The sequence below is a fragment of the Corvus hawaiiensis genome, chromosome 11, assembly GCF_020740725.1.
Source record: "Corvus hawaiiensis isolate bCorHaw1 chromosome 11, bCorHaw1.pri.cur, whole genome shotgun sequence".
In the NCBI taxonomy this organism is placed as follows: domain Eukaryota; kingdom Metazoa; phylum Chordata; class Aves; order Passeriformes; family Corvidae; genus Corvus; species Corvus hawaiiensis.
In genome coordinates, this window is record NC_063223.1 from 8643794 (window position 1) to 8656664 (window position 12871).

A 12871-nucleotide genomic window follows, 5' to 3' on the forward strand; every position below is an offset into this window, starting at 1 on the left:
CACCCCCCCCCCCCCCCCAGGATGTTTGCCTATTCAGAGAGACATAAAATAATCTGTATTTTAGGTACCTTTGAAGAGGTGCAGCAAATAGTCTGCCTGCATTAAAGTTTACACCCAAGTTTCTGCTCCTGGTTGCAAGAGGGTGTAAGAGAGTGGTGGTGTGACTGATGTTTGCCTGTTGTCCTGCAAAAACAGCCCCCTGTGGCTAAGACTGGGATCTAAATAAGAAACACCTCTGGGACAGATACTGAGGTGAAAATGGGGAATGAATAGCATCATCCTGCACTGGAATAGTCTCCAGTTTCTGGCTTCCACTCCTGATTGCCTTGTTCAAGTAGGAGGATGTCAGGGAGCTCTTTGGAAGTGCCCAGCAATTCTCCACATTCATCACAGGCTCTGGGAAAGGCCCTGTGCCCTTTGTGCAGACAGAAATCCAGCTGGTTTGAAGCCATCTCTCTAGTTTCACCAGCTTGTCTGGAGACCAACTAAATGCTGATAAAAGCTGATTTCTGACAGAACTGTTCATTTTTCTGCTGTGATTTATTGCAGCTACCTGGGGAGCAACAGAATCAGCACCCTGGAGCCTGGTGCTTTTGATAGCCTGTCACGGTCCCTGCTAACACTTCGTCTGAGTAAAAACAGGATCACTCAGCTTCCTGTCAAGGCGTTCAGGCTGCCCAGGCTAATACAACTGTGAGTACAAATGTCCACTTTAATTAAGCTCAGCCACACTTTATGGAGTCAAAATGTCCGTGGGGATATGCACACCGAATGTCACCCTTCCTCACCTACTATCTATAAAATGTAGAATCCAGTCTGCAGCAGTCCTCTGCCAGCTTCTAGTAAGGCACTCTGGGAGAGGGTCCTTTTTGTCTTGTAGCTCTTGGCTTTTCAGGCCATTGTTTGGATCAGGTGGGGAGGGAGGGAGAAATGCTGCAGCAGACATCAGCATCTTTTGCACTTGACAGAGTGAGACTAACCCATTCCCTTGCAAGTTGCTGGTGTCTGTGGTGTAAGAGAGGTTTGCAAGACGTTTCTATTGAGAATGACAGAACTCAGCTGCCATGTTAGCGTTTCAAGACCACACAGGTATCTTTATGTGACAATAAAAAAGCAGTGAGGGAAGGTTGTTAAACTGTGAGGTGATACTTGGGCAGAGAAAATTGCAGCTCAGATGAGTTAACACACACACAGTTGTTGTTCTGCCTGCATGGGGACACGCAGATATCTGCAGCTATAAACGTGCTTCATGTGTAAAAAAGTAGCACTAATGGTTGAGCTTTTCCCTTCTGCTGCTGTTGGAGAAACGGGCACAGACTAAGGCTCCTTGCAATCTTTCCATCAAATTTGATAGGCAGGAGGTCCACCTCTGTCTGTTAACATGAAGTCCACAAATGCTGTTGGAACTTGCACCTCTAAGTGGCAACCTCTTGACTGAGAGACAAATCCTTAAGCCAGGGTGTGCCCAAGGAATGTGTGTGCCTTTGTGTCTGCATACATGCAGGATTTATGGCCAGTTTGGGATTGGATAGGGGGACACAATAGCATATGCATCTGAAAAGTCTGTCGCCTCTCAGTTGGAAGTTACTGTCCATTGAGTGAGGGCTTCTAATTCACTGTGTTTGACTGCATCATGTGCAGAGCTGTAATAAAAACAACTCAGTCTGTTTAGGAACACAGCTTGCACTGAGAGATGGAGTAATTGGTACTCTTAATGACAGCCTCAGAGCTGGTTGTTTAACTCTACAGATAAACATGAATGAATTGCAAGTTATCCAGATTGGTGTGTTGTAGAATTTGTGTACAGTTCTTTTCCTGGCAAAGCCTGTTTCACTAATAGCCCAGGAAATGCAGCACGACAAGGGACTTTAGGCCTGCAAAATCTTTATTGCTTACTTGACTTTAATTACACTCAACTTGAGTGCAAGTTCAACATTGTTTTTTTAGGCAGTTGAAAAGTAAGCTTAAAGTCTCTATGGCTTCTTCATCTTTTCCAAAACAAGTTCGGATGTTGTAACTTCCACCATTTTCCTCAACACAAACACTGAATAGGGAACTATCTTTAGCTTAATCTTGTATGTGTGGAAAAGTATCAATTTTAAAAGCTCCAGCTTCAGCTTTTAGTGCATGGTGTTGAAGTTTTCCACTGATTTTACAGAATTGGATTTTCACCTGGTATATGTGGGTCAAGCAATCCATAAGACTGATGTAGGTTGCTAAAGTGTGCTGTTATGATGTTCATATTGCTATTCAGAAAAAAGATATTGCCAACATTTAGGGGTCCTTCCCCACCCATGGAAACTAAAAATAAATTTAATGAACCAGGCTGGAAATCTTTGTACACAGAAAATAGTAAGACTACATTGTTATTGGAAACAACTTCTTTCACTCTTTATTAGTTTCTGATAGTAGAAAAAAAAAGTGACATTTGTCAGAAAACTGAAAGCTTTCCTTTCAAACTTGGCCATAAAGTTTCCTCTTGGGCCCACCCTTTTGGGGCACCTGCATGTTTCAGAGCACCTTTTTACTGGACAATTACAAGTCCTGTAAAAACAATGGGTTGTAAGGGAAATAATGCCGACGTTTGAGTGTTCTGGTTCAAATGGTGTCTGCGCTTGAGGGAGGATGAAGTGTGAAAATTGATGAGAAGGATCAATGGCTTAAAAGAAATGCAGAGAGAGGAGGGATGAAGAGGAATTGCTGCACTCTGTTATTTCTCTGTAGTGAAAGTCTGTCCCAGGGTGAGTTTGTTTAAGCGATCGCACCCAGCTGCCTTTCCTGCATAGCTCTTGGATTGAAAGTTTCCGGTGCCCTTCTGCTGTCTCCTGGGAACCACTGACAGAGGAGTTGTTGGCATTGCTGTCCCCATTGTGTGCTGCACAGATGAATTCGTGAGAAAGGACTGGGGTTTAATAAACTTGTATGGCCTTGGTGATTTTAGGGAGCTGAACCGGAATCGCATCCGCCTGATTGAAGGCCTGACGTTCCAGGGACTGGACAGCCTGGAAGTCCTGAAACTCCAGCGCAACAACATCAGCAAATTGACTGATGGGGCTTTCTGGGGACTAGCCAAAATGCAGATTCTGTAAGTTGGAGAAATGGGCTCTTTTCCCTTAAACAGCCTCAGCTTCAGCTGCTGTCACATCCTTCTCTTCGTTTTAGCAGAGATCTGTGGACACCTATTCCACTTCTCGTGCTTCTTTCTTTGTCCTGCTTGCTCAGAGTTGCTGCACCAGCTGTTTAGTTGACCTGCAGTTTAAAAAAGCTCACTGCTTCACCAGGTGTTCAATAAAAAGAGCATTGTTTTTTTAAGCTGTGACACTATTCCTTTGAAAGTCTGACTATTTGAACAATCAGCATTGATCTCAATTGGTCTTTAAATATCTGGCTTCTGCAAATTTGTTTTGACTGATATATGGAAACTCTGTGTTGCAGACAGGATTATTCTACCTCTTGGGATACCTGGAAACCAAGCTGGCCATTCTTAGTGATGTTTTCTTTCCATACCAGAGAATATTGATTAGAAGTTGCAGAGAAATACCTGAAGCTTCCAACACACTTGGCTTTTAGGTGTGTTTGCAAGGTCCCAGATGATGAAGGCAGCATATTTCTGGGTGCTGCTGTCACACAGCTGAGACTCTGCAAATACAAACTTGAATGGGATGCTTTAAGCCCGGTTTATTTGCAGTGGAGCTTCTCTCTGCAGTCACATCTCCTCCTGGGTATTTCCTTTGTGTTATCCTTGAATTTCTATCCTTTGTTTGACAAGAAATGCCCACACTTGTGTCCATGGGTATGCAGGAAGGTGTGTACGAATGGCAAAAATCCCAGTTATTTTTGGAAATTCTTTCAGCATTTGACCAGTGCTGCTTATCTGTCAATTCCTTCTGATTTTTTTCCACAGCCATCTGGAATATAACAGCCTGACAGAAGTGAACAGTGGCTCTCTCTATGGCCTCTCCTCTCTGCACCAGCTTCACCTCAGCAACAACTCCATATCCCGCATCAACCCCGATGGCTGGAGCTTCTGCCAGAAGCTGCATGAGCTGTAAGCTGGTTTCTGTTGTGTTGTGTAATGTTGGCAGGAGAGATGGGAGTAAGGAATTTTCTCAAGGCTTACAGCTCCCACTGTATCAACCTGTAGAAATGCAGGAACTGCAGGTTCCTAAGTGATGCCCTTGTTATTTATGATGTTACAACCTTCAGAGCATCTGGTTAAAATACATTTGCACCAGAAACAAAGGCTAGAACCCACTAAAAATGCATAGTGCCCAAAGACCTGGAGAGCTTATGAGCTGTGGCTTGCCAGCATTTTTAGCTAGCGAGTTACAAGACTTGTAACTTGCCATAAAATAACTCTGCAGCCTGAAGGAAGCTTTGCTTTATCTTCTGTATTTACAAAGAACAATCATGCTTTCAACCAGCAAAGATTTGGCCCTTTAAAGGCAGTTCTCCTTATTTCTCCTGTTTACACTTCATCCTTTCTGTAGGGTTCAGTTGCTGAAAAGTAAATACATTGGCTTTGCTCTCCTGAGGTTTCCAGCTGTGAATACAGCCTGATAAATGAAAGAAAGCCTTGCTGCTGAGGGCAGCCCCACAAGAGTGTCTTCTGGGTCTGTGACACTGCTCAAAGCCTTTTTGAAGAGACACACATGGGTGCCTGCAGTATTTACAGAAGTAGCTGTTATCCCCTTGGTGGGACTGTGGAAAGATTCACTTTTTTCTTTGGAGAACTTGACACGTGGTCAGTGGAACTGGAATTCATTCTGCTTGGTGCAGGGAAATGTTAGATGTTGTTAGGGATTCTCCTATCCACCAAAAAGCAGAATAGCAAAGCAGCTTCCTGCTGCCAGAGGTCTCACTCTGCTCTCCTACTAGAGGTTGGTATGTGCCCACTCAGCTGTGAGTCCCGAAACTTCTGGGCTGTGGATTCAGAGATAGGTGGACATGACACATGTAATTTCTTTAAGTTTAGAATTAACATGCCAGCCCTGTGATCTTCTGTTGAACCCAAATCATTCGTTCAGGCGTTGGTTATTTTTTGGGGGCACAAGGAAGTACTCTATTTTTGGTTTTAGTGAAATACATGCGTGATTGTTAAATTACCTAATTTTTCAAATTGCTGCAGAACTGCACGTGCCTGACACAGTTCTGTGGACAGCTGCAGTTCCTTCATGTGTAGATCGACTCACATGATATTTTGCTAGAGTAAGGCAGTGTTAATGGAGAGATCTTCAAGGCAAGAGATCAGAACTGGAACTGTGCTCTGTGGTTTGCTAAAATCTGAAGCATCAAAAAAAGGCGAACCTGCCTTGCCAAGGCACTTACAGTTGAATCCTTGGAACAGCCAAATGCAGATTGCTGTACTGCACAGCTCTGAGAGCTTTCTGCTCTCAGGACCAAATATCTGGTGCCTGTGCTGAGCTTCACTTCAGCCTGGGTTAGATGGGATGGGTAAAGCCCGTCTGCACCTTTCAGGGCTAAGCTTGTCTTCTCTACCTGACACTGTCTTGCAAACCCTCAAGGTTTAGGTTGGAGTTGCATGTCATGCTGAGTCCTTTTTCTCAGGTACAGATTGGGATCTCATCCAACATGCAGTTCTAACAGTGAGCTGTCCTGTCTTAGAAGCAGTAATTGCAGAAACTCGGGTGCAGGCCTCACTCATGCTGGTGCAGGATGGGGTAGATTTGGAAAATGCCCGGTGGTGTGAGGTGGTATGAGCCACTGGGGTGTGCCTGATCTGCCAGGCAGGATTGTGCTGCCGTTTGAGGCCAGAGACACAGTCACAGAGATGAGAAAGGTGATTGTGTGGGTGTTAGCACATCCCCGCAAAGTACTACAAGCTCTTGCAGGTGTTGCCTTTAGGGTAAGGCTGCTGCAGGGAGCCATCAGATCTCCAAACTGAAACTCCCACAGCCAGAGAGTACCTGTAGAAGAGGTCTGTGCTGAAATTCAAGGGTGAGGAAAGGAAGCCATAGATACATCTAGACTGACTCTTGCACTTTGTTATCTGTGTATGTTTCATTCCTCATGGAAAGATCCTTGCTCACCTCCACTGTTGCTAAATCTACTGGGTTTCAGTTACCAGAAAACCCTGTGGTTGTACAGGGAATGAATTTCAAAGTCTTCTAAGGAGGGAGTTGGTCATCTGAAGGAGGAGTTTTCTCTCATTCAGTTGCTGGGACAAAATGTGACCCCAAGGCTCTGGTCTGATTTAAAAGCTGACAAGGAAAGAAAGCACTTGCCTTGTTATGAGCATGAGAAAGGGCTGATTGTATTCACCAGTCAGGTGCTAGAGCATCAGTATCATGGAAAAAACCACAGTGGGAGCACAGGATTTCATCAGAGGTAAATGGTGCCTTGCCTGCTGGGTCTCTCCCTTTTTACCTGTAGCTTGGTCAATGGGAATGAAGTATGTCAGATGTACCTGGTCCAGAACAGGCTGGCAGCAGCAGCCCCAGCTGCACAACAGGGTTCTGGTTAACCCCTTTCTGTACCAGTTTTGGCATGGTGCTCAGGGAGCTGCTCTCCCACTTCTTGCCAAAAGGGTTGTGTAGACAAACATTGCCATTTATTCATTCCAGTGATTTCTCACTGGTAGAGAGATGCCAAGGTCAGGGAAGCAGCAGAGATCTGCTGGCTTCTCTCAACCAGATAATCCACACTGCTGAGGGGGGAAACCTGATGTTTTGCGAATTGGCCTGTCCTGTGGCAGGAAGCAGAGCCCAATGTTGAAGAAGCCACCGCCAGGGGCAATCGCTCCTGGAACCTTCCATGTGGTGACACCATTGAGAGAGTCTCCAAGTCCTGCTGCTGTCTGTCCATCTTGGGGTGACATCAGAACAAACAGAGGGAATGTGCCTTCACCAGTTGTGGCAGGAACTCTTATGTGTAGAATCAAAAGGAACTATATATTTTCTCAGTCAGGTTTAGGATTACTTTGAACAATTTTTTTTTTAAGCCAAATTCTTTAATCGCAGGTGAAGACATAATTTTGACCAGATGCCAGTTCTTCATAACTAACACTATAGCTTCTTTAGGAATGAAGGTATGTTGTCCCATACCTTCAAACTCATTAATCTTTGCTGAATTTTCTCCAGAGCTTGCCCTCTGCCCACTCACACAGCTAAAAGATTGCACATTTGCCAAGTAAATGACGCTCTCAGTGCTTTGGAGTATGTGTCTGTTTTGACTTAGGTTTTGGCTTTGCAGTGAATTTCATGCAAGCTCTAGACACATTTTTAAGCAGACTCATTAACAGGCAGTACTAGAAGAGGAATTTGGAGGTTTCAAACTCAGTGAAATTTTTTTCTTGTTGTCCATACAGTGAAAGATTTCAGTGCTTGTTCAAAGCTGCCTAACTCCACTTTTTCAAAAGTTGAGCAGCCCAAACCGTCATATCTTTTGAAGTGAGTTGTACGTCCCGGTCACTAAGAAGGTTGTTTTGAAAATCTGGTGCCTGCTGCTACTCTGAGAGGTCCCTCATTCGACAGTCCAAGCTGGCTTTCCACAGCAGGGCTTTATTCTGGATAGAAGGTCGTTGCACAGTGTGTGAGGAGACTGCAGTGGCTTGTAGCTTCCCAATGCCTGCCCTCAGTGTCACGTCTCCAAAGCCTCATCTGCACCTTGCTGGGAGAGAAAAGCAGCTGCCTTCCTGCCAGCTTCCAAACTGCAGCAGGAGTAGTGTTTAAAAACAATCTCCCACACCAGAGATAATACAGGCAAGGGGAAGAGATAGATGGAAAACTAGGAAAAAAACCAACCCTCCAATAGTCTCTTGTAAGTGGAGAGGATTTAAGGCAAACAATGCTTCTTGACAAAGGGGAGTGGGAGGAAGGAAAGGTGGCTGGTTTACTATAGACACCTCCTTTCTGTGCGTGAAAAGAAGCATTCAATTGCCTTGTGGTGAAATGCTTTTGGCTCTGGACTGGGGTGGAGCAGAGGCACCCACACCCAGAGCCTGGGGCTTGCTGTGCACAAGTGCAGAACGATAAGACGCCTCCTGAGTACAGAAATCTGGACCCTGCCAAGAGCGTGTGTGAACTCCAAAATCCATCTGTGTGACATCACTCTGCACCTCACAGGGTGTGGGGAACAGGGCCTGCTTTTCCCTGTAAGCCTCGGAGGGAGTCCAAATGGAAGTGAGGATTGAACACAGCCATCTGAGTGTTGCCTGTACCTGTGGGGACAGAGGGGTGGCACTCCCAGACCCTCACCCAGCTGCATGGGAGCAGGAGAAGCTCATCCCTGCTGTAGCTGACAGTGTGTGTGTTAGGTTGTTGGTCTTTGTCACTTCTGGGGCAGCCTCTCTCTGTAGAATGCACAGAAAATTTCCCCATAGCTGGGTACCAACTGCCTCCTGCTCCCTTAGTGTCATCCAGGCTTCCCAATGGGTATCTTGTGGCAATACTTGCAGGCTGCAGTCTTATTTCCTCATCCAGCTGTTATGTATGCAGCCAGTACCTCACCTCGTGTAAGGTGGTTGTGGGAGGCAGGCACTGGTTGGCTCAGAGGAGTTTGGAAAATACCAGATGGATTGACAAGGGCTGTTGTTTCCTTTTTTTCCTCAGGATACTCTCCTACAACAACCTGACAAGGCTGGATGAGGGAAGCCTGGCAGACCTCGGGGGACTGCACGTGCTACGGCTGAGCCACAATTCCATCAATCATATTGCAGAAGGTGCTTTCAGGGGACTCAAAAACTTACGTGTCCTGTAAGTTGCTCTGAGCTTTTGTCAGACCACACTCATGTTCCCTCCAGTTTGTGTTCTGCTGAATGGTTCTGCTTTGGAGGTGCCTTGGGTGCCATGTCTGGCAGTTTCAGGTTTCTGAAACCACCTCAGCAGACCAGAAATCCCTGAGGTCCCATTCCTGCAGCTAACAGCAGTATTTTTCATGCTATCATATTGACTTTAATTGAAATGCTTAGAAAAGATTAGTTTCTTTTGGGTTATTCTGCACTCAAAAGGAGCAGGGAATGATTCCTTCCACTGGCAACACTGGAAATTTGAATATCCTCTTAAATGTGCTATTGAGCACTTCTGTGTTATTACTTTTTTTAGAAAAAACTGAATATTAAATACAAAATTATGGGGTAAGATGATGTTAAGAAAAAAGCAATGGCAAAACAAAGCAATGTAGAAGTTGGGCTTGGGGTCTGACTGTACCAGAAGTGTAACAACACAGGAAGCTTCACTCAGTCTTCAATCCAGTCATAGAAATAAGAAGCTTTTGGAGGTACCATGCAAGTAACTGGAAGTCTTTAATGCAGTTGGGCTCATGAAATGTTCTGTGCTCTGATTTTCATGGTAAACCCTGAAAAACCAAAAAGTTGCCAAGGGCAAAGTTTCGTGTGCCTTAATACTGAATTGCAAAATGATCCATCCAGTGCTGGCTGTGGCCATTTACCACAGACTTTTATTTTAAAGCCACTCACACAATATAATACCTGGAAATGTGACACTGGAAATGAGCTTGCTAATCCAAATACCAGCTTGTAAGGTTTTAGGAGTAGTAGAGCCCATTAGACAGATCAGTGTGACTTTCTGTGGGATGCAGCTGTACCATTGTGCACTGTTAACCCAAAAGCTGCGTTAGATTGAAGTACATCTGGGCTTGTCTTATGAACGTCAGAAGATGAGGAACCCAGTTCCATTTCTGCAGCTGTGTTGTCTCGGTCTCCTTACTGGAACCTGCAGGGCTGCTGGCTGCTCTCCTCCTCTCTCTGGGAGCTGCAGGCTCAGCACCTTCATCTGGCAAACCACAAAGTTCTCACAGTCCTTGTGACAGCACCAGACACATTCCCAGGCTGGTTGGGTTCAGCAAACTGATTTAATTCTTCCTTCAAAAGAAAAAAACCACACTTTGATACTTTTATTCCTCTTCAGAAGCCCATTGTGGCCTGAGTCATTAAAAGGAAATGGGAGCAGAAAGATCTCCCCTCTTTACAGGACTTTCTGCATCTTACTCTTTTCTTTATTGAAGTTCATCGTGAAGGAAGTGACTGGAAAGTGAGTTTGGGTTTTGTTTGCTTTTTTTAAACTTAAGCCAAAGCCTTTCAGCCACTGAGCATTCAGAAAGGGACCTCTCTGAGGCAGCTGTCAAGACCGGAACTAAAGGTTTCCAAAGAAAAATGGAGGGGAAGGGGAGCTGGTCGTTCTCTTTGCTCTGCAGTGAATGTGGAGCCTCTTTTATGTCCAGGGCAGAGGGGGGAGATGGAGAGGGAGTGTGTGAGCGAGCTCTAATTTAATAAAGAGAAAGGCCTATTGGGTCCTGCACCTGGAGAAAAAGAGCCGAGCATGCTTTAATTATGGGCTATTGTTGGGGAGCCTTTGGTGGGTGTGAAACTGCTGAAATGTGGAGCTATTCAAATAGAGGTCAGGCCCGGAGACCTCTGAGCACAATGATTAACAAGGCTTCGAGCATTCAAGCTCAGCCAGCCAGAAAGAATAGGAAATTGGCAACAGGGGCTGGGAGAGGAGTTGGAATACAAAGAGAGCTGGGCTAAAATACCCCACTCTTTTTTTCTCCCTCTCTCTATTTTCACTCATTTGTTAAAAAGGTTTTTATTCCTCCTTTCTAACACTAAACCTTTGAGTTGCCACTGGATGAACAAGCAGTACCATTTTCTTTCCCTTTTTCAAGAAAACACAATGTGTGGCAGTCAATTAATAAAAGTGTGTGTCAGAGCTCCTACAGGCTGTTCCCACTTGTCTGTCTCTGCCATGGGAAAGGGTTTGCCGCTCCAAAGACCAGCAGCCCGTGGTGAAACTGAAGAGGAGAAATGTCTGAGAAGGGATTTTCCCTTAAAAAACAAACAGAACAACAGACATTGGCTTGGCAACTGTTGGGAAAATGTAGAAACTAAGCTCCAGGAGGATGTTACTTGCTCCTGTCCGACTTGGATGGTGCTGGAAATTCCAGCACATCAAAGCATGTCTCCCGGACTCATCTCTTTGGCCACCACAGCATTATGTGCACCCACACCTCACAAGGATGTTGAGTTTTTGTCCATCCCTTTGCCACAGAGCAATCCACAGATCACCTTGACATCCACAATGATGCTGGCTAAGGCCAGGGTTCTCCAGGGACATGAGATTCAGGTCTCAGGCTGAAGCCAGCTGAGAACCAGGAATTGTGCCTTTTGGCCATCTGCCTTCACATCTTCAGTTCACCCTAAAGCAGCGAAAGGAGCAAAGACTGCAGCCAGCTGAGGGAAAGCTATTCCCATATTGCAACTGGGGCTTTCTTTTAAATTTCTTTTCCCTTCTTGTGAGTTACTGTGTATTTGTCCTGCCCAGCCCAGAAGCCACGCTGTGATGCCTGTGTCTAGAGTGTTGCAAAATGCAGGGGGACTTGATTTTCTTTTTTTGGTCTTAATATTTTTTTATCTGGAAACATTCTGATAATCATCTTCAAAAGGTGCGAAAGGAGTACCTGAAGGCTCAGGGGTTATCTGGATAGTGAAGTTTGCTTTGGTGTTGGGTTTTGCCAGGTTTTAAATCAGAGTGATGTAACAAAACCAACAAAGCCTATTTAGTTTTTCTTTCTTTTTTCTTAGCATTGGAAATGATGAATTTCTGTCTGTGTTGCTGGGTATTCATTGCTAGCTGGAATTAAAAGCTGGGAGGGAAGGATTTTTAAACAGACTGTTTAAACAGCTTTTGTGGATCTCTCTGTTTGTTCTGTGTGCTTGTTTTTCTTCAGACCTCTTTGGCTCTTGTAATTGATGGTCAATTTGAGAGCCAAAAGAAGCTAACTGAAAAAGGAATTCTCTTGGTTTTTTTTAAATGGTTACACAAAGTTAGGCTGGTGTAGCGATGCTGGCACTTTCCTTTGTTGAGTTTTCAAGTTCATTGCCAGAAAAAATGCAGCTTTGTAGAAAATATACCAAATCATCTTCCTAGGATTCAGCTATAGACAAATACATGTATACACTAGAATACCTAAAGTGATGTTATTTCATGGTAGTAGCATTTAAGGACCGCTGTTTCTTTCAGCAGTTTATTTTAATCTTCCTCCTCCTGTTTGGATACACAGAACTAGAAATGGACAGAAACCTACGTGGTAAAAAGTAGCTGTCTCAGAGGGTTTCAGCTAGGGCTCTTTCTGTTTTGCACCATCCCACCATGTGTCAGTGCAGGAGAAGTGATTAGTGCTGCTTTGCTGCAGGACTCTGCATTTTCTGGTAACTCAGGAGAAAATGGGAAGCTCTCATGCTTCACTCTCCAGCTTCCTCCACTTGTTTGTTACAGTGACACTTGGACTAAGGCGCTGATTCCAAGCTCTCTTTTGTCCTCTCCCCAGGGAACTGGACCACAACGACATCTCAGGCACAATAGAAGATACCAATGGAGCTTTTACTGGCCTGGAAAACCTGAGCAAGCTGTGAGTATCCCTGGGCTTGAATTCTGCAAGCCAGTTTTGTTGTGTGCCTGTGTAGGGTTGGGTCTGTCCCTTTTTATGCAGCCTCCCTCATCTTGGAACAAGACAAAAATCAACAGAAAATCTGAGATGTAGTAGTTTTTCAGGCTCACTGCAAGAGTGCAAATGTGGTTTTCAAGCACTGATGTTTCTAAGCAGGTAGAGGCAATTACTTCCTTTCAAAATGGTGAACGTATGGGGCCACATACTGCAGTTCAGACACACAGGAGAGAGAAATTTAAGCTGGTTTTGTGTATAAAATTCAGCACAACCATTCCTCACTTCCAAAAGCAAACAAGCAACAAAAACGACCCCTTGCAATCCTCAGTGAGGCACTGACTGATGCAGCAAATAACAATAAACAGAAGAGAAAAATCACGCCACTTCCTGTTACAACAGAGGATTGAAACAGAATTCGTTTCTGTGGGATACTCTGTCTGAGAGTGAT

At 44.8% G+C, this 12871-nt stretch overlaps 1 protein-coding gene across 1 annotated transcript in view; it reads left to right on the top strand.

Annotated features, from left to right (window-relative positions):
- Window positions 1–12871, top strand: part of LRIG1 (leucine rich repeats and immunoglobulin like domains 1) — a gene marked incomplete at its 5' end in the record, with an annotated part of 90076 nt that overhangs the window by 59626 nt on the left and 17579 nt on the right. The window contains 5 exons of the mRNA XM_048315993.1: window positions 550–693; window positions 2942–3085; window positions 3905–4048; window positions 8571–8714; window positions 12307–12387. Coding sequence (XP_048171950.1) covers window positions 550–693; window positions 2942–3085; window positions 3905–4048; window positions 8571–8714; window positions 12307–12387 — 657 coding nt within the window. The remainder of the gene's footprint in view (window positions 1–549; window positions 694–2941; window positions 3086–3904; window positions 4049–8570; window positions 8715–12306; window positions 12388–12871) is intronic.